The sequence below is a fragment of the Oncorhynchus mykiss genome, chromosome 29 (genome assembly GCF_057628025.1).
Source record: "Oncorhynchus mykiss isolate SJ-2025 chromosome 29, ASM5762802v1, whole genome shotgun sequence".
Classification (NCBI taxonomy): domain Eukaryota; kingdom Metazoa; phylum Chordata; class Actinopteri; order Salmoniformes; family Salmonidae; genus Oncorhynchus; species Oncorhynchus mykiss.
Window position 1 is genome coordinate 19,738,786 of NC_143050.1, and position 18,261 is coordinate 19,757,046.

General features: G+C 41.9%; 1 protein-coding gene and 1 long non-coding RNA gene across 4 annotated transcripts; both read right to left on the reverse strand.

The window, feature by feature from the left end:
* Nucleotides 1-877: 877 nt before the first annotated feature.
* On the reverse strand, nt 878-8,138 carry LOC118945310 (uncharacterized). 3 transcript variants are annotated; one of them, XR_016493262.1, is made up of 3 exons: nt 7,819-8,138; nt 2,540-3,029; nt 878-2,291 (listed from the first exon to the last, which is right to left on the reverse strand). It is a non-coding gene; the product is annotated as an uncharacterized LOC118945310 (long non-coding RNA). The 3 variants fall into 3 exon arrangements; XR_005040453.2 differs by having other exon boundaries at nt 2,540-2,649; nt 7,819-8,136; XR_005040452.2 differs by having other exon boundaries at nt 2,540-2,649; nt 7,980-8,125.
* Nucleotides 8,139-10,358: 2,220 nt separating this feature from the next.
* LOC149970382 (transmembrane protein 88-like) lies at nt 10,359-16,980 on the reverse strand. Its single transcript, XM_090226242.1, has 3 exons — nt 16,965-16,980; nt 10,723-10,805; nt 10,359-10,637 (listed from the first exon to the last, which is right to left on the reverse strand). Exons 1-3 carry the CDS (start codon nt 16,978-16,980, stop codon nt 10,359-10,361), a joined length of 378 nt encoding a protein of 125 aa, XP_090082368.1.
* Between the last annotated feature and the right edge of the window lie 1,281 nt (nt 16,981-18,261).

The window sequence follows — 18,261 nt, forward strand, 5'->3', positions numbered from 1 at the left end:
GGAGTCCTGCAGCTGATGAGGCCTTCCGCCTACTTGAAGGGGCATTTTACCTATGCTGCCCTTCGTGGTGGAGGTGGACGCCTCAGAAGTGGGGCGTCCGTCCACCGGACGGTCAATGAGGTAACATACCGATTACAGCTTCCCACTAACTACCGGATCTCACCCTCTTTTCACGTTTCCCTCTTCAGGCCTGTAGGTCCTGGTCTCCTGGCTGATACCGTCTCCCATGACAAACCTCTGTCTCCCCTGGACATTGAGAGAAGCCCCGCCTATGCCGTCAGATCCCTCCTGGACTCCCAACGTCGTGGGGGTCGGCTCCAGTACCTGGTTGACTGGGAGGGGTATGGTCCAGACGAGCGGTGTTGGGTTCTGGTGGATGACATTCTAGATCCCAACATCATCCGAGATTTCCACCTTCGCCATCCAAAACGGCCCACTCCTCGCCCTGTTGGCCGTCCCCCCGGCCGGCATCGTCCTGCGGCTGGAGCCGTGCGTCATGGGGGGGGGGGGGGGGGGGTACTGTCACATCTTCTCCCGCTCTGGCGCTCTACGTCGTCGGTCTACTAACCACCTGTCTTGGCAACCCATCATTACGCACACCTGGCAACCATCATTAGGCACAGCTGCGCCCCATCATTAGGCTCACGCTGACTTCATCACTACCCTTTATCTAGCACGCCGTTGTATTACCCATCAGTCAGTATTGTTATTGTTTTCTTGTTCAGACGCTACTCCTTTTGTATTTGTTTTGTATTCACTCTATGCTCCTCACCGACTGCACCTGCTTCCTGACTCCCTGCGTCTTCGTTACAGCTGTTAGAATTTGCCATGATGATGAAACAGGTAAATGTATAAAACAGGCAATTGGATCAGAAAGTTATTTGATTTCCATGTTTATTAAGATCTGTAGTACATCTCACAGCTAGTCTGGGTACCAGAGACAGCAACCAGGCTACCTTAGGCTCTGAGACACCTGCTTCATGTTAGTTATGACTACAGTGTTACCAAATATACTGAATAGATGCTTATCTCTAAAGGTTTGATACATACCATGTTACGTGTGTGCCAATTACCATTGCTTATTGCCTTTTGTTTTACAGTAGTTTGTTTTACTGTTGTTTTACTGTAGTTTGTTTTAAAGTAGTATTTCTCCAGGGAAGTAACCAAGATCTCCTCTCTTTCTTCTTACCGTTATATCTGATATGCATTACGTAAATAACCCTTTGCCATCCTCGTATGTAAAACACGTGTCTTGGTGCCAAGACACTGGTTAAAGTGTTAATCTTTAACCAGTGTTTACAGTCTGTCTGCCATAAAGGCCTGCTTGTTAAGTACATCCCCAGTGTTACCAACATACACAGTCTGAAAACGTTTGAAAGGATGCGATAGGATAACAGAGATCATGTGCCGAACTAGAAAGACACATTAGAAAGGGTTACATAATCAAACGGCAAAAACATTTATTTGCAGCTATCCAAAACTATTTAAAAAGTCACTTGTCACATTACTAGCAATGCAGCATTAGTCTTTTGTTGATTATTTCATAGCAACAATACAAATAGAATATAAAGTGTCAGTAATCATTGAGTTATTATTACATTCATCTTATAGCTGTGTATTAGTTATGGCCAGTCTACAACCCTAGTTTCTAGATGGGATTTTACAGAAAATTGACCATTACAAAACATGCCCCAAAAAATATGCAAAACCATTAGGTGTATAGCAGACACACGTACACAACTTTGACCCTAGAACAATAAATAAAGTGACAAATTATAAAACGACAGGAAAACAAGAAGAATGCACTTCAAGGTAATAGCGTAAACAAAGATTCTCAACCCCTATCTAAAAGTGTTTTCTCCCATCTGTCAAATATGTTCTAATGGCTATCAGATAGTTCTCAGTAGTGCTTCTTAGCCTCCATCTTTAGTCAAGCACCTATCTCAAACCTTCAGCTGAACTAAGCTCCTCAAATAAAAACAAGAACAGTTTTCTGACCATTTTATGTTTGACCATCATTTTAGTATTCTTCTGTCCAGACACGATCATTGAAGAACTGGGATACTGTCTGTTGTAAGACAAAGATGCTTCTGAGCAGACAGTCTTTGAGGGGTGTTTTTGCAGCAGGGGCTGGAGGTTGGGGGCTCAGTAGGTGGTGTCTATAACGTTGCCCTCCATCTGATGTCTGTAGGCCACTCTTGCCTTGTGGGAAAAGTAGACAACTCCTCCTCCAGCACCATCACTGGCATAGGTTGACGGGGCAAACTGGGGCTCTGTCTCAATGGATGGAACTGGAAGGGAGGAGAGAGGACATAATTAAAAACCCATTAACTTTACATTAATACTGACATTAATCTATCTTGGTAAGTCACATCCCCATATTGTACTACTACTGATGTTGATGAACTGTCAAAGGGTTTTCAGTCCAACATTACATTCCAAATAACATAGTGTTCCGCTTTTTGAAAATAGTGCCTCTGAAAAAATCTAAAACAAAAAAGCATCCCACTCCAGCAAAAACTGTAGCTGGTGTTCCTACCCTCTTTAGGGAGGCAGTCTCTGCTCTTGACCTTGTCTTTACACCTCTTGTACCAGGGAAAACACTGGAGAACCTTCACACCCATTGGTGCAGCAGCTAGAGGAGCCAGTCTGAAAAGAGAGAACAAGGATTCTGTTATTTAAAAGAAGCATTAATACTAGGTACTCCATAACTCAGCAGGGTATGATCAAGAACTTGAACAATCATATTGCATTATGTGCTCTGTTTCTCACAAAAGAAATTACGTGCCTTGTTCAGGGAATGTAAGAGCTACTCATCCCTCTTCTGAATTAAACCAGCAAAATTGAGTTATTATCCATTTCTAAAACTGACACACTCCAAATGTGTAATTGTGGTTTGGGTGTAGGACTTTCATTTTTCTGTTTGAGAGAGAGAGAGAGAGACAGTAGCAAAAGGGTATTTTCTTCCTTGTCCTTAATGTTTGGGACCCTGGAGGCAGGCGGTGAACCATTTAGATTATTACTTCCAGCTATGACAGAAGATCAAATAGATGCATGTTAAAAACAGGCACTTCATCAAAGGGAGCTTTTAAATGATGTAAGTTACATATTCACAATCAGTGACCCAAATCTCTGTCTGGCTTTGTGCTGGAGACACAGGCCAAAAAAGTCCCATCTAACAGACATATTCTATCCAGTGCCTACTTATACAGTCTCATTCTACTTTTCTGTTTACATTATGCAACTATGTTGTGACAGCAAGAAGTCAATGTCACAGAGCAAATATTGAGTCTACGCATCTTCTTATGAAAGTTGATTTGCAATAGTAAAGTTAGTTTCTATCCTAAGCTTCAGGTCTGCTTAGGTCAGTGTTTCTGGCTGTTATAATGCCAGGACGCTTAACATGACTCTAGGGAATTGTGAGAACAAACCAACAAGCTCATCTAATCTCCTTTATAGTATAGGACTTCTATGTCACCTGCTAGGTAAAAGGTAACCCCAGACATGGTAAGCCCAGACATGGTAACCCCAGTCATGGTAAGCCCAGACATGGTAAGCCCAGTCATGGTAAGCCCAGTCATGGTAAGCCCAGTCATGGTGACCCATACATGCCCAACTAAGCTGTTATTGCATGTGTAAAAAATGCCGTCCTGCTCCTCTCCTCGCTACCTAACTTCCCCTCACAGTCCCTTCAGTTTCCCTTAAGTCCCGTTAGTTTGGCTGCTCAGTCTACCTAAGATATCGCTTACCCATCATAGCCCTGCAATTCCCTTGGAAATGCGCAACTGGACTCCGCACCCGCCCCACTCAGTGTTATTGTCATCAGAAGGGAGAAGACCAATGTTTCTGAGGACTTGTTGTTGTCCACAGTAACACAAATGTCTGAATGTTGTGGGTGCATCGAAATGTAAGTTGTAGGGGGGTTATTGGGGTTTTTACATGCTGTGTAATAATAGGTAATTACCACTAATTACTTACTGTTACTTTGATAGCTTTTAGACACATCTTCTACAGTATGGCTGTTATTATTCTTTAATGTCAGAGTTGCCAATACTACTTTGCCTATTGTTTATCGTATGTAGTATTATTCCATACTATTAGTACTATTGCATTGGTTGCACAAGTACTTTTGTATAAGTGGTTTAATTGTTGTATTGGTAAGCAGTCTTTTGCATGCACACGCTACCACTGCGTTTTCCATAGTAGCCTGTATTAAGGTGTTTTATTGTGTTGCCATGGGTGAGCTTATAGAGTCATCTTAGACAGTTCTTGGAGCTTGCTCATGCGCAGAATAATTTAGGACCCTGTGGCGCCAGGGCAGAACTGATAAGGTTGCAGATTTGCACATGAGGCTGGAGAGAGAGGGTGCTATAAATTTGGACCCTTTGTCAATCCAAATAATTGGTTTCTCTCTCTCCAAGAGGGGACTGTTTAAGTTTATGTTTATATTGATGCTGTGTTTATTGGCCTTTATAGACATGTTATAAGTATAATGCCATTTGCCATTTACTCATGTACATACAGTGCCTTCGGAAAGTATTCAGACCCCTTGACTTTTTCCACATTTTGTTATGTTACAGCCTTATTCTAAAATTGATTCAATTGTTTTTTTCTCTCATAAATCTACACACAATACCACATAATGGCAAAGCAAAAACATTTTTAAATAAATTCCTGCTAATTTACAATAATAAAAAAAATTTATATCACATTTACATAAGTATTGAGACCCTTTACTCAGTACTTTGTTGAAGCACCTTTGGCAGTGATTACAGCCTCGTGTCTTCTTGGGTATGACGCTACAAGCTTGGCACGCATGTATTTGGGGAGTTTCTCCCATTCTTCTCTGCAGATCCTCTCAAGCTCTGTCAGGTTAGATGGGGAATGTTGCACAGCTATTTTCAGGTCTCTCCAGAGATGTTAGAACGGGTTCAAGTCCGGGCTCTGGCTGGGGCCACTCAAGGATATTCAGAGACTTGTCCCGAAGCCACTCCTGCGTTGTCTTGGTTGTGTGCTTAGGGTCGTTGTCCTGTTGGAAGGTGAACCTTTGTCTCAGTCTGAGGTCCTGAGCACTATGGAGCAGGTTTTCATCAAGGATCTCTCTGTACTTTGCTCTGTTCATCTTTGCGTCAATCCTGACTAGTCTCCCAGTCCCTGCCGCTGAAAAACATCCCCACAGCATGATGCTGCCACCACGATTCACCGTAGGGATGGTGCCAGGTTTCCTCCAGACGTGACGCTTGGCATTCAGGACAAAGAGTTCAATCATGGTTTCATCAGAGTTGAGAATCTTGTTTCTCATGGTCTGAAAGTCTTTAGGTGCCCTTTGGCAAACTCCAAGTGTCATGTGTCTTTTACAGAGGAGTGGCTTCCGTCTGGCCACTCTACCATAAAGGCCTGATTGGCAGAGTGCTGCAGAGATGATTGTCTTTCTGGAAGGTTCTCCCATCTCCACAGAGGAACTGAAGAACTCTGGCAGAGTGACCATTGGGTTTTTGGTCACCTCCCTGACCAAAGCCCTTCTTCCCTGATTGCTCAGTTTGGCTGGGCGGCCAGATCTAGGAAGAGTCTCGATGGCTCCAAACTTTTTCCATTTAAGAATGATGGAGGCTACTTGTTCTTGGGGATCTTCAATACTGCAGACATTGTTCGGTACCCTTTCCCAGATCAGTGCCTTGACACAATCCTGTATTGGAGCTCTACGGACATTTGTGTGCCTTTCCAAATCATGTCCAATCAAGTTGTAGAAACATCTCAAGGATGATCAATGGAAACAGGATGCACCGGAGCTCAGTTTCGAGTCTCATAGCAAAGGGTCTGAATAATTATGTAAGTAAGGTATTTCAGTTTTTAATTTTTTTTAATCAATTTGCAAAAATGTCTAAAAACCTGTTATCGCTTTGTCATTACAGGATATTGTGTGTTGATTGCTGAGGATTTAAAAAAAATGTAATCCATTTCAGAATAAGGCTACAAGGTAACAATATGTGGAAGTCAAGGGGTCTGAATACTTTCCGAAGTCACTAATATGTGTATTGCATAGTTATAACCCTTAGATAATACTGTTTCCACGTGTGCATATCTTTGTCTTATAGAACCACAACAATAAGATTCAAAGTAATTCACATTACCAGAATCATATAAACATCTTCAAAGGAAACAGCTGTGTCTGTGAGTGGTGGTGACTATCAAAACTACAGTGATGGGTCTCAACATCATGTTCTAACTGGACAGCACTATAGAGGACAGAACCAAACCAATCAGTTATACAGTGGCTTCCGAAAGTATTCACCCCCCTTGGCATTTTATCTATTTTGTTGCCTTACAACCAGGAATTAAAATAGATTTTTAGGGGTTTGTATCATTTGATTTACACAACACACTTTGAAGATGCAAAATATTTTTTATTGTGAAACAAGCATGAAATAAGACAAAAAAACAGAAAACTTGAGCGTACATAACTATTCACATCCCCAAAGTCAATACTTTGTAGAGCCACCTTTTGCAGAAATTACAGCTGCCAGTCTCTTGGGGTATGTCTCTATAAGCTTGGCACATTTAGCCACTGGGATTTTTGCCCATTCTTCAAGGCAAAACTGCTCCAGCTCATTCAAGTTGGATGGGTTCCACTGGTGTACAGCAATCTTTAAGTCATCCCACAGATTCTCAATTGGATTGAAGTCTGGGCTTTGACTAGGCGATTCCAAGACATTTAAATGTTTCCCCTTAAACCACTCGAGTGTTGCTTTAGCAGTATGCTTAGGGTCATAGTCCTGCTGGAACGTGAACCTCCGTCCCAGTCTCAAATCTCTGGAAGACTGAAACAGTTTCCCCTCATGAAATTCCCTGTATTTAGCACCATCCATCGTTCCTTTAATTCTGACCAGTTTCCCAGTCCCTGCCAATGAAAAACATCCCAAAGCATGATGCTGCCACCACCGTGCTTCACTGTGGGGATGTTGTTCTCGGGGTAATGAGAGGTGTTAGGTTTGCGCCAGACATAGCGTTTTCCTTAATGGCCAAAAAGCTCAATACTTATTTTCCACCATAATTTGCAAATTAATTTATGAAAAATCCTACAATGTGATTTTCTGGATTTTTTTTCTCATTTTGTCTGTCATAGTTGAAGTGTACCTATGATGAAAATTAGAGGCCTCTCATCTTTTTAAGTGGGAGAACTTGCACAATTGGTGATGACTAAATACTTTTTTGCCCCACTGTATACTGAGATCATGTGACAGATCATATGACACTTAAATAAAGTCCACTTATGTGCAATCTAACTAATTATGTGACTTCTGAAGGTAATTTGTTGCACCAGATCTTATTACATGAATTACATAAAATCCCAAACATGAAATCCATTCAAATTGCAGGTTGTAAAGCAACAAAATAGGAAAAACGCCAAGGGAGATGAATACTTTTGCAAGGCACTGTAAGTATATAGCGGGTGAGGGCATTCACAGCCAACAGCTAAGAGGGGAGAGGGCAAACGAGCCAACCGTTTTTACGTGGTCCTTGTGCCCGGATTTAGTGACCAACAGGGTATTATTATACATGATCCTTCATTTCTCCGGAATTTTGTGACCAATAGTTTTTACAGCGTGAGTGTTTTCCTACATCCATTTCAGTTTGTGCCCTCAATTCTGACATAATTTTGGCCTAATGAGGCTACAAAGTGGGTTCCATATCAACGACTTCACATAGGCCAATCAATACAAAAGGTTATAACAACACAATACTAAATGTGAAAACTAAATATTGAAAACGCCAAGGACGTCTTGGCGCTATTGAATAGTAAAAGTGGTCATAACTCACCTGGAAATCAAAGATCAAAACGGTATGAATTTATAGTGAGTTTTGTAGTGAGTTTGTTTCTTTAGAATTGTCCTAGAAATTGTATAATTTGCTTCCGGTTTGATGTCTCGAGGCAGTCAGAGCTCATTCCCCTGACAAATTATGGTGTATAAGCAACCTGCCTTGTAGCGCGTCTGTCACTCTCCCTTTGATACAGCAAGAACATGGAAATTTTCCACTGTCGACTCCGCGTCTTTAAATAGCTAATCCTTCAGCGTATGGTCACAACACAAAACAAGCCTCCCTTGCCCTCTGACCCCGCCCCTGCATTTACCGTATGCGTGTGTTGGCAACTTGGCATGGAAGTTAATAGATTTCCAGTGAATTGTTGCTGTGTTCTCTTACAGTGTTGGGGTATGGAAAGCCGATTTAACATATATTCATAGAATATTTTATATCAATAATTGTATTTTTTTTATACCAATACTTGCATTTTTTATATCAATAATTTGAATTGTTGATATACGAAATTCTTGCCTACTTCACCCATATTTTATTTTATTTGAGCAAAAAAGTATAGTGTATAGTTCCAGTAGTCCTAGTTAGCTACACCACTACATGTCAAAAATGTAATTCACTGCTGAAAACACTACCAAGATTTTAGTTAGTTCTACTACCAACAACAAGCTACTGCAAAATGTAGTTAAAAATGTAAATACATGTATTTCACTACTCCCCAACACTATTCCCTTTTTAACTGTTAAACAAGGACATGGTGATGCAATTGGCAAGGGATGCAATTTTAGTCAGTCAATATGATGTGTTTACCCACACTATGTAAAACATTTTATTGTATCTCCACATGGTAACATTTTCTACAAATGTCATCATTCTATTCAAGCCAGACAAGTGAATACAAGCAAACCCTTCTAGTTACTGAGTAAAGTTATGCTATAAAAGCGTTTTGATTCTATATAACATATTTCTATGATGTTCTTACTTGGAATTAATATGTCATTAAAACTTTGATTAAAGAGTCAACATTTGACAGCTGCCATATGGCATCAGAGAGATAGTAGCCTTGGTAACCCACAGGTTTGTGAGGTGATGTAATGGCAGTTGGAATCTCGTGCTCCACTAGAGGGAGATGTTGTAATTTCATGCCAGAGAGAAACTGATTCACTTGTAGTTCTTTCTAGAAGACAAAACACCTTTTCTGATATAATGGAAATATTTTATTCTAAACAAACATAATTTATTAACAGTACAGGATTTTTCAACATAAAAAACAAACATAATAACAAATAATTGCAGTGTAGTTAAGGTGGTATTTGATAGTACTTCATGTAGCATACTTATGTTTTTACAGCTTCACCTTTGCTCTCTGCAATCTACAAACCAGTGTATTGTAAGATCCACCTCCACAACACCACCACCCCAAGACTCATAGGCATATTGTAACTGTGTCCACGAGTCCACACCTCAACTTTCCCTACTACCCTCATGCCCTGTTTTTTCCTTTCCTTCACATTTCTTCCCTCCCTGCTCAAGGTAGAAGTTGCCTCTATCTACAGATCTAGGATCAGATTACTTGATCCCCAATCCTAACCATAACCTTAAGAGGGAAGAAAATGTTATTTGACCCCGCATCAAATCAAATCAAATTTTATTTCTTCACATACACATGGTTAGCAGATGTTAATGCGAGTGTAGCGAAATGCGTGTGCTTCTAGTTCTGACAATTCAGTAATAACCAACAAGTAATCTAGCTAACAATTCCAAAACTACTACCTTATAGACACAAGTGTAAGGGGATAAAGAATATGTACATAAGATATATGAATGAGTGATGGTACAGAGCGGCATAGGCAAGATACAGTAGATGGTATTGAGTGCAGTATATACATATGAGATGAGTATGTAAACAAAGTGGCATAGTTTAAAGTGGCTAGTGATACATGTATTACATAAAGATGCAGTAGATGATATAGAGTACAGTATATACATATACATATGAGATGAATAATGTAGGGTATGTAAACATTATATTAGGTAGCATTGTTTAAAGTGGCTAGTGATATATTTTACATCATTTCCCATCAATTCCCATTATTACAGTGGCTGGAGTTGAGTCAGTGTGTTGGCAGCAGCCACTCAAGATTAGTGGTGGCTGTTTAACAGTCTGATGGCCTTGAGATAGAAGCTGTTTTTCAGTCTCTCGGTCCCAGCTTTGATGCACCTGTACTGACCTCGCCTTCTGGATGATAGCGGGGTGAACAGGCAGTGGCTCGGGTGGTTGTTGTCCTTGATGATCTTTATGGCCTTCCTATGACATCGGGTGGTGTAGGTGTCCTGGAGGGCAGGTAGTTTGCCCCAGGTGATGCGTTGTGCAGACCTCACTACCCTCTGGAGAGCCTTACGGTTGTGGGCGGAGCAGTTGCCGTACCAGGCGGTGATACAGCCCGACAGGATGCTCTCGATTGTGCATCTGTAGAAGTTTGTGAGTGCTTTTGGTGACAAGCCGAATTTCTTCAGTGGTTAGGGTCAACATATCCCTCCCCTCACACCCACACACTGCTTTTGCCCTCCCCCTCTGAGGCCCCATGCTGGCCACAGCAGTCTCCTCTACGTTGGCGCGAGTCAGGCAGGTTCTTGTAGACGTCCCTGCTGTAGGGGATGAAACAGAGGCCCAGTTGGAGGTGGCGGGCCAGGCGGCAGTAGGCAGCCAGAGCCAGGACCAGGAGGGGGGTGACCAGGATGAAGCCCACCACCAGCAGGGCCACACAGCCACCATCATCCAGCAGGTCTGAACAGTACAGGGACGTGCCATTGGGTTGCACCTGGGGACGAGAGGGACGAGAAATGGTTAATGGTGTGAAACCATCTAACACACACACACACACACACACACACACACACACACACCGTCACCAGTACTGAGCACGCCCAGCAGTCCAGAGAGCCTCTCAGCTCCAGAGGGGCGTCCGTAGCCCCCGCCACGCTGCCCGCTACGGAGTACCTGTTACAGGCCTGTTACTGCTCTTCTGTTAGGGAGCCTTATAGTGCTTGCAGTAACAGTGCCTTCAGAAAGTACTCACACACCTGGACTTTTTCCACATTTTGTTGTTTTACAAAGTGGGATTCAAATGGATTTAATTGTCATCTTTTGTCAATGATCTACAGAAAATACTCTGTAATGTCAAAGTGGAAGAACATTTTTAACATTTGTAGATAAAAAAAGATGGAAATAAAACATGAATATTTATTGATTAGATAAGTATTCAACCCCCTGAGTCAATACAAGTGAGCATCACCTTTGGCAGCGATTACAGCTGTGAGTCTTTCTGGGTAAGTCTCTAAGAGCTTTGTACACCTGTATTGTACAGTACTTGCACATTATTATTAAAACAATTTGAGCATACCTATAACATGATGCAGCCACCACCATGTTTGAAAATGTGAAGAGTGGTACTCAGTGATGTGTTATGTTTAGGGCAAATCCAACACAACGCTTTGTATTCAGTGCATAAAGTTCCTTTCTTTGCCACATTTTTTTGCAGTTTTACTTTAATGCCTTATTGCAAAGCGGATGCATGTTTTCTTCTGTACAGGCTTCCTTCTTTTCGCTCTGTCAATTAGGTTAGTATTGTGGAGTAACTACAATGTTGTTGATCCATCCTCAGTTTTTTGCTATCACAGCCATTAAACTCTGTAACTGTTTTAAAGTCAACATTGACGTCATGGTGAAATCCTTGAGAGGTTTCCATCCTCTCCGGCAACTGAGTTAGGAAGGCCACCTGTATCTTTGTAGTGACTGGGTTTATTGATACACCATCCAAAGTTTAATTAATAACTTCATCATACTCAAACGGATATTCAATGTCTGCTTTTTTTTAACCCATCTACCAATAGCAGCCCTTCTTTGTGAGGCATTGGAAAACCTACCTGGTCTTTGTGGTTGAATCTGTGTTTGAAATTCACTGTTCAACTGAGGGACCTTACAGATAATTAATTATATGTGTGGGGTACAGAGATGAGGAGGTCATTCAAAAATCATGTTAAACACTATTATTGCACACAGAGAGAGTCTATGCAACTTTGTATATGACTTGTTAAGCACATTTTTACTCCTGAACTTATTTAGGCTTGCCATAACAAAGGGGATGAATACTTATTGACTCAAGACATTTCAGCTTTATATTTCTAATTCATTTGTAAAAATGTTTGACATTATGACACTTTGACATTATGGGGTATTGTGTGTAGGCCTGCGACACAACATCTCAATTTAATCTATTTTAAATTCAGGCTGTAACACATCAAAATGTGGAAAAAGTCAAAGGGTATGAATACTTTCTGAAGGCACTGTACAGTCGTGGCCAAAAGTTGAGAATGACACAAATATACATTTTCACAAAGTCTGCAGCCTCAGTTTGTATGATGGAAATTTGCATATACTCCAGAATGTTATGAAGACTGATCAGATGAATTGCAATTAATTGCAAAGTCCCTCTTTGCCATGCAAATGAATTGAATCCCCCAAAAACATTTCCACTGCATTTCAGCCCTGCCACAAAAGGACCAGCAGACATCTTGTCAGTGATTCTCTCGTTAACACAGGTGTGAGTGTTGACAAGGACAAGGTTGGAATTCACTCTGTCATGCTGATTGAGTTCGAATAACAGACTGGAAGCTTCAAAAGGAGGGTGGTGCTTGGAATCATTGTTCTTCCTATGTCAACCATGGTTACCTGCAAGGAAACACGTACTGTCATCATTGCTTTGCACAAAAAGGGCTTCACAGGCAAGGATATTGCTGCCAGTCAGATTGCACCTAATTCAACTGTCGTGTCTTTGGCTATGCCGGATTAAGTGATATGACATACTATTCTATAAAATAATTTCTCTGTAATTAATATTTCCTGATTGAACTAATCATGTAAATGTAATTAACTAGATAGTCGGGCACCACAAAATAATATTTATAGAGCTGTTATCTTCCGAATAAACTCTTAAAGACCTAGTAATATTTTACATCAATAGCAGTCAATATTAATCGTCATCTTAATTCAGTCTCATCTGAAAGTTGCAAAATCTTAGTTATCTGCACGAACCCTGGCTAACAAGTTGAATCAGCAATACAAAATTGGGTTCAATTATTTATTTACTAAATACCTAACTAATCACACAGAATTACACATAATTAAATCATAACTTGATTACAAATGACATTATAAAGTTAAAACGTCCCTAGCGGGCGGAACAGATATGACAGCTTGTTACACAAAAGAAAAGGGGCTGGGTGAAAGTGAAAGAGCGGGGGAAGACTGAGGAACAAAGGGCGAAGCTGTGCTATCGTAAATACAGTATCTTATGCATTCTAAATTACCGCCCATTTGGAAAAGGAAAATGCAATAAATATTTACTCTGAGCTGCGCTTCAGTAGGTTGGTGGTAGATGGAAGGCTGTGTTGCCAAACCGAGTCCTTTGAAGAATGTCTCTGGTGGTAGATTGGATACGTTGTAGTAACGTTGTTGTGTGATAGACGGATACGCTGTCTGTTCCTTCCTAACCCTCGTTTGCATCTGCTGTTGCTAACTCAACGGCTAGGAGGTGTCACTTCTGTAGTGAATAAGAGTTCAAAGTTCATACCACTCACAACCAAAGCTCACGCTGATGTTGGCTTCGTTCTGTAATTATTATCTAAACCATTCTGACATAGGACCGTCGTCCTCACGTCCTCGGAACTGTCACGATTCTTCAAAGTCGAACCCAGAAGCAGACCAGGACAAGGAGAGTAGGAAAAAGGTGAGTATTTATTTACAAGTGAATGGGTAGATATATCCAGGTGGTGTAGCGGGTAGCGGTGATGAGTTGATGGGAGTAAATAGGTGGATCCAATGGGGAAGCGGAATCTTCTGACGACCAGGCGGGAATGGGGTAAATGTAACTGAAGACAGAACAAACAGAGGTAAGTTCAAGGCAAGCAATACGTAACAAACAACAAAACAACTTCTATCCAACTTGAGGCTGATACTCTGGCACAACATACTGTTCATGGCTAACGATCCGGCAGGGAATGGATGTCAGGTCCGGGCTTATGAAGAGGAGAGATGATCAGGACCAGGTGTGCAGATAGCTGATGGGATACAGGTGCGTGTAATCAGAAACCCCAACTGGCTACATTGCCCGGCAACCAGACAGGGTGCGTTCCAGGACGCCGGAAAAACTCTCCAGGACAGAACATAGGTAAAAAACAGACTCAGGAAACGGGATTCGTGACAGGAACAGGAGGTTACATTGTCGTCAAGGGCTTATATAGGAAGGGAGAGGGTGAAGGGTGAGAATGTCTCAGATGACAACCGAACTGACATCATATTCATTAAGTACCACCGCATATGTTTCATTGGTCGGATTACCAGAATATAGTTAATTTCCCCCCACCTTCTGATGTTCCCAGAATCTCTATATTAACCAAGGGTTTTGCAAATGTAACATCAGTAGGGTAGAGAGAGGGAAAAGGGGGGAAGAGGTATTTATGACTGTCATAATCCTACCCCCAGGCCAACTTCATGACACAACCATTTATCGGATCATCAGGAACTTCAAGGAGAGCTGTTCAAATGTTGTGAAGAAGGCTTCAGGGCACCCAAGAAAGTTCAGCAAGCGCCAGGACCGTCTCCTAAAGTTGATTCAGCTGTGGGATCAGGGCACCACCAGTACAGAGCTTGCTCAGGAAGGGCAGCAGGCAGGTGTGAGTGCATCTGCACACACAATGAGGCAAAGACTTGTGGAGGATGACCTGGTGTCAAGAAGGGCAGCAAAGAAGCCACTTCTCTCCAGGAAAAACATCAGGGACAGACTGATATTCTGCAAAAGGTACAGGGATTGGACTGCTGAGGACTGGGGTAGTCATTTTCTCTGATGAATCCCCTTTCCGATTGTTTGGGGCATCCGGAAAAAAAACTTGTCCGGAGAAGACAAGGTGAGCTCTACCGTCAGTCCTGTGTCATGCCAACAGTAAAGCATACTGAGACCATTCATGTGTGGGGTAGCTTCTCAGCCAAGGGAGTGGGCTCACTCACAATTTTGCCTAAGAACACAGCCATGAATAAAAAATGGTACCAAAACATCCTCCGAGAGCAACTTCTCCCAACCATCCAGGAACAGTTTGGTGACGAACAATTCCTTTTCCAGCATGATGGAACACCTTGCCAGAAGCCAAAGTGATAACTAAGTGGCTCGGGGAACAAAACATCGATATTATGGGTCCATGGCCAGGAAACTCCCCAGACCTTAATCCCATTGAGAACTTGTGGTCAATCCTCAAGAGGCGGGCGGACAAACAAAACCCCACAAATTCTGACAAACTCCAAGCATTGATTATGAAAGAATGGGCTGTCATCAGTCAGGATGTGGCCCAGAAGTTAATTGACAGCATGTCAGGGCGGATTGCAGAGGTCTTGAAAACGAAGGGTCAACACTGCAAATATTGACTCTTTGCATCAACTTCATGTAATTGTGATTAAAAGCCTTTGACACGTATGAAATGCTTGTAATTATACTTCAGAATTCCATAGTAACATCTGACAAAAAATATCTAAAGACACTGAAGCAGCAAACTGTGTGTAATTCTCAAAACTTTTGGCCACGACAGTAGATAGATGGGGAGCCTGAAAATGGATCCCATTTACACACAGGAATCTGTTTGGCCTCTGAATGTCATTGCATTAAAGTGAGGGTAGCTAAGTTTCCTAAAGTACAGTGGTGAGAGGTGCAGAAAGTAAACACAGATAACTACACACAACTCTGGGAGGGAGGAAATGGACTTCCCTAGCCCACCCCCAGTCTCCTGGATGACTACAGACCCAGAACAATGAGACCCCCCCCCCCCCACCCCACCCTCTTCAAAACCCCCATCTAAGAAACCTTCTTCCGCTAATTTTAAACGTCAACATCCTTTTGTTGATTGGATATTAACTGAAAACTGATCATTGTAATGGGTTATTTCATTTATTTCACCAAACTTTCATAATTGTTCAGTTGACTTTAGCAGTGGGGTGGGACCTCAGGCACAATGTGTCATGGTCACATGTCATCAGATCTCCTCTGATACTATAACTGTTGTTATTAAGATGAAGGTAGCATGTGCAGGTTTGACCAGCATGTATAACCTCTCATAGAACATCATGGGAAAAAGGGTTCATGGATTGAAATTGTCACGTCCTGACCTTAGTTCCTTTTTTATGCCTCTATTTTAGTTTGGTCAGGGCGTGAGTTGGGGTGGCATTCTATGTTTTGTTCTGTGCGTTATATTTCTGTGTTTGGCCTGGTATGGTTCCCAATCAGAGGCAGCTGTCTATCGTTGTCTCTGATAGAGAACCATACTTAGGTAGCCTGTTCCCACCTGTGTTTGTGGGTAGTTGTTTTCCGTTTCAGTGTTTGCACCATACGGGACTGTTTCGGTTTTCATTTATTGTCTTGTTCTTTTGTATTAAGTGTTCAGTTAATAAAAGGAAATATGAACACGTACCACACTGCACCTTGGTCCTCACCTTCTTCCACCAATGGCCGTTACAGAAATAGTTACTTTTCCATTTAGTCTTCATATGAACCAAGCAAAGAAGGGGGTATTTTTTAATTTTTTAATACAGCAAATGAAAGATAAACATCTTGTTAATCTACCCATGGTGTCCGATTTCAAAAATGATTTACAGCGAAAGCACAACATTTGATTATGTTAGCTCATAACCAAGTCAAAAAAACACACAGCCATTTTCTCAGCCAAAGATAGGAGTCACAAAAAGCAGAAATATAGATCAAATGAATCACTAACCTTTGATGATCTTCATCAGATGACACTCATAGGACATCATGTTACACAATACATGTATGTATAATCTCAGTTTACATTGACGCGTTACGTGCAGTAATGTTTTGATTTCAAAACATCCAGTGATTTTGCAGAAATACTCATAATAAACATTGATAAAAGATGCAAGTGTTAGTCACAGAATTAAAGATAGACTTATCCTTTATGCAACCACTGTGTCAGGGCGCTCAGTACCCAATTCAGCCAAAGAAAACTCTCTCATTTTGGAGTCAACATTAGTTTGAAACACTATAAATACTATAAACACTATAAAAACACTATAAATATGCACTTACCTTTGATGATCTTCATCAGAAGGCACTCCCAGGAATCCCAGTTTGACAATAAATTTGTTCCATAAAGTTCCATAAAGCCCATAATTTAGCCACTTGTTGTTAGCGTGTTCAGCCCAGTAATCCATCTTCATGAGGCGCGATCACTTCCTCCAGACAAAAAGTCAAAAAGTTCTGTTACAGATCGTAGAAACAAGTCAAATGATGTATGCAATCAATCTTTAGGATGTTTTTTAACTTAAATCATCAATAAGGTTCCAACCGGAGAATTGCATTTTCTGAAGAAAATCATTGGAACGAGAGCAAACTCTGTCGGGAGCGCGTGTCATGAGACCGAGGCTCTCTGCCAGACCACTCACTAAAATAGTTCTTATGAGCCCCTCCTTTATAGTAGAATCCTAAAACCAGTATCTAAAGACTGTGACATCTAGAGAAGACATCGAGAGTGACATCTGTTTCCTATCTGTCTCCTCTCTTCTGGGTGTGTGTCTGTGGGCTGCTGTGGTGCTGGTGGGTACAGAGAGGCAGCTTGGAAGTGTTTGACGTTGGTGATGGTATTTGGAAAGGGCGGGGAAACATGAGGGTTTACACTGATAACCCTTGGAACCAGTGGGGAGCGAGGGGTTAGGGAGGGGAGGGAAGGGGCAGCGAGAGGGTAGGGAGGGGAGGGAAGGGGTAGCGAGGGGGTAGGGAGGGAAGAGAGGGAAGGGAGGAGAGAGGGGGAGAAAGTGTTTATCTGAATAGATAAGGAGACGGGTGAGAGTTGCCAAAACTCTTGCAGTCACTACAACCACTCACCACTACCTCCTGCTGCAGTTACTACAACCACTAACCACTACCTTCTGCTGCAGTCACTACAACCACTCAACACTACCTTCTGCTGCAGTCACTACAACCACTAACCACTACCTTCTGCTGTAGTCACTACATTCACTCACCACTACCTTCTGCTGCAGTCACTACAACCACGAACCACAACCTTCTGCTGCAGTTAGTACAATCACTGACCACTACCTTCTGCTGCAGTCACTACAACCACTCACCACTACCTCCTGCTGCAGTTAGTACAATCACTGACCACTACCTTCTGTTGCAGTCACTACAACCACTAGCTACTACCTTCTGCTGCAGTTACTATAACCACTAACCACTACCTTAAGCTACATTTACTACAACCACTAAACACTAACTTATGCTGCAGGTACTATAACCACTAACCACAACCTTCTGCTGCAGTCACTACAACCACTCACCACTACCTTCTGCTGCAGTCACTACAACCACTAACCACTACCTTCTG

What these genes read in the sequence shown, in the direction of transcription:
- LOC149970382 (XM_090226242.1), bottom strand. An exon ending in CGTGCTCAGTACTGGTGACG is followed by an intron (nt 10,638 to 10,722) that starts GTGTGTGTGTGT and finishes TCTCGTCCCCAG; the next exon opens with GTGCAACCCAATGGCACGTC.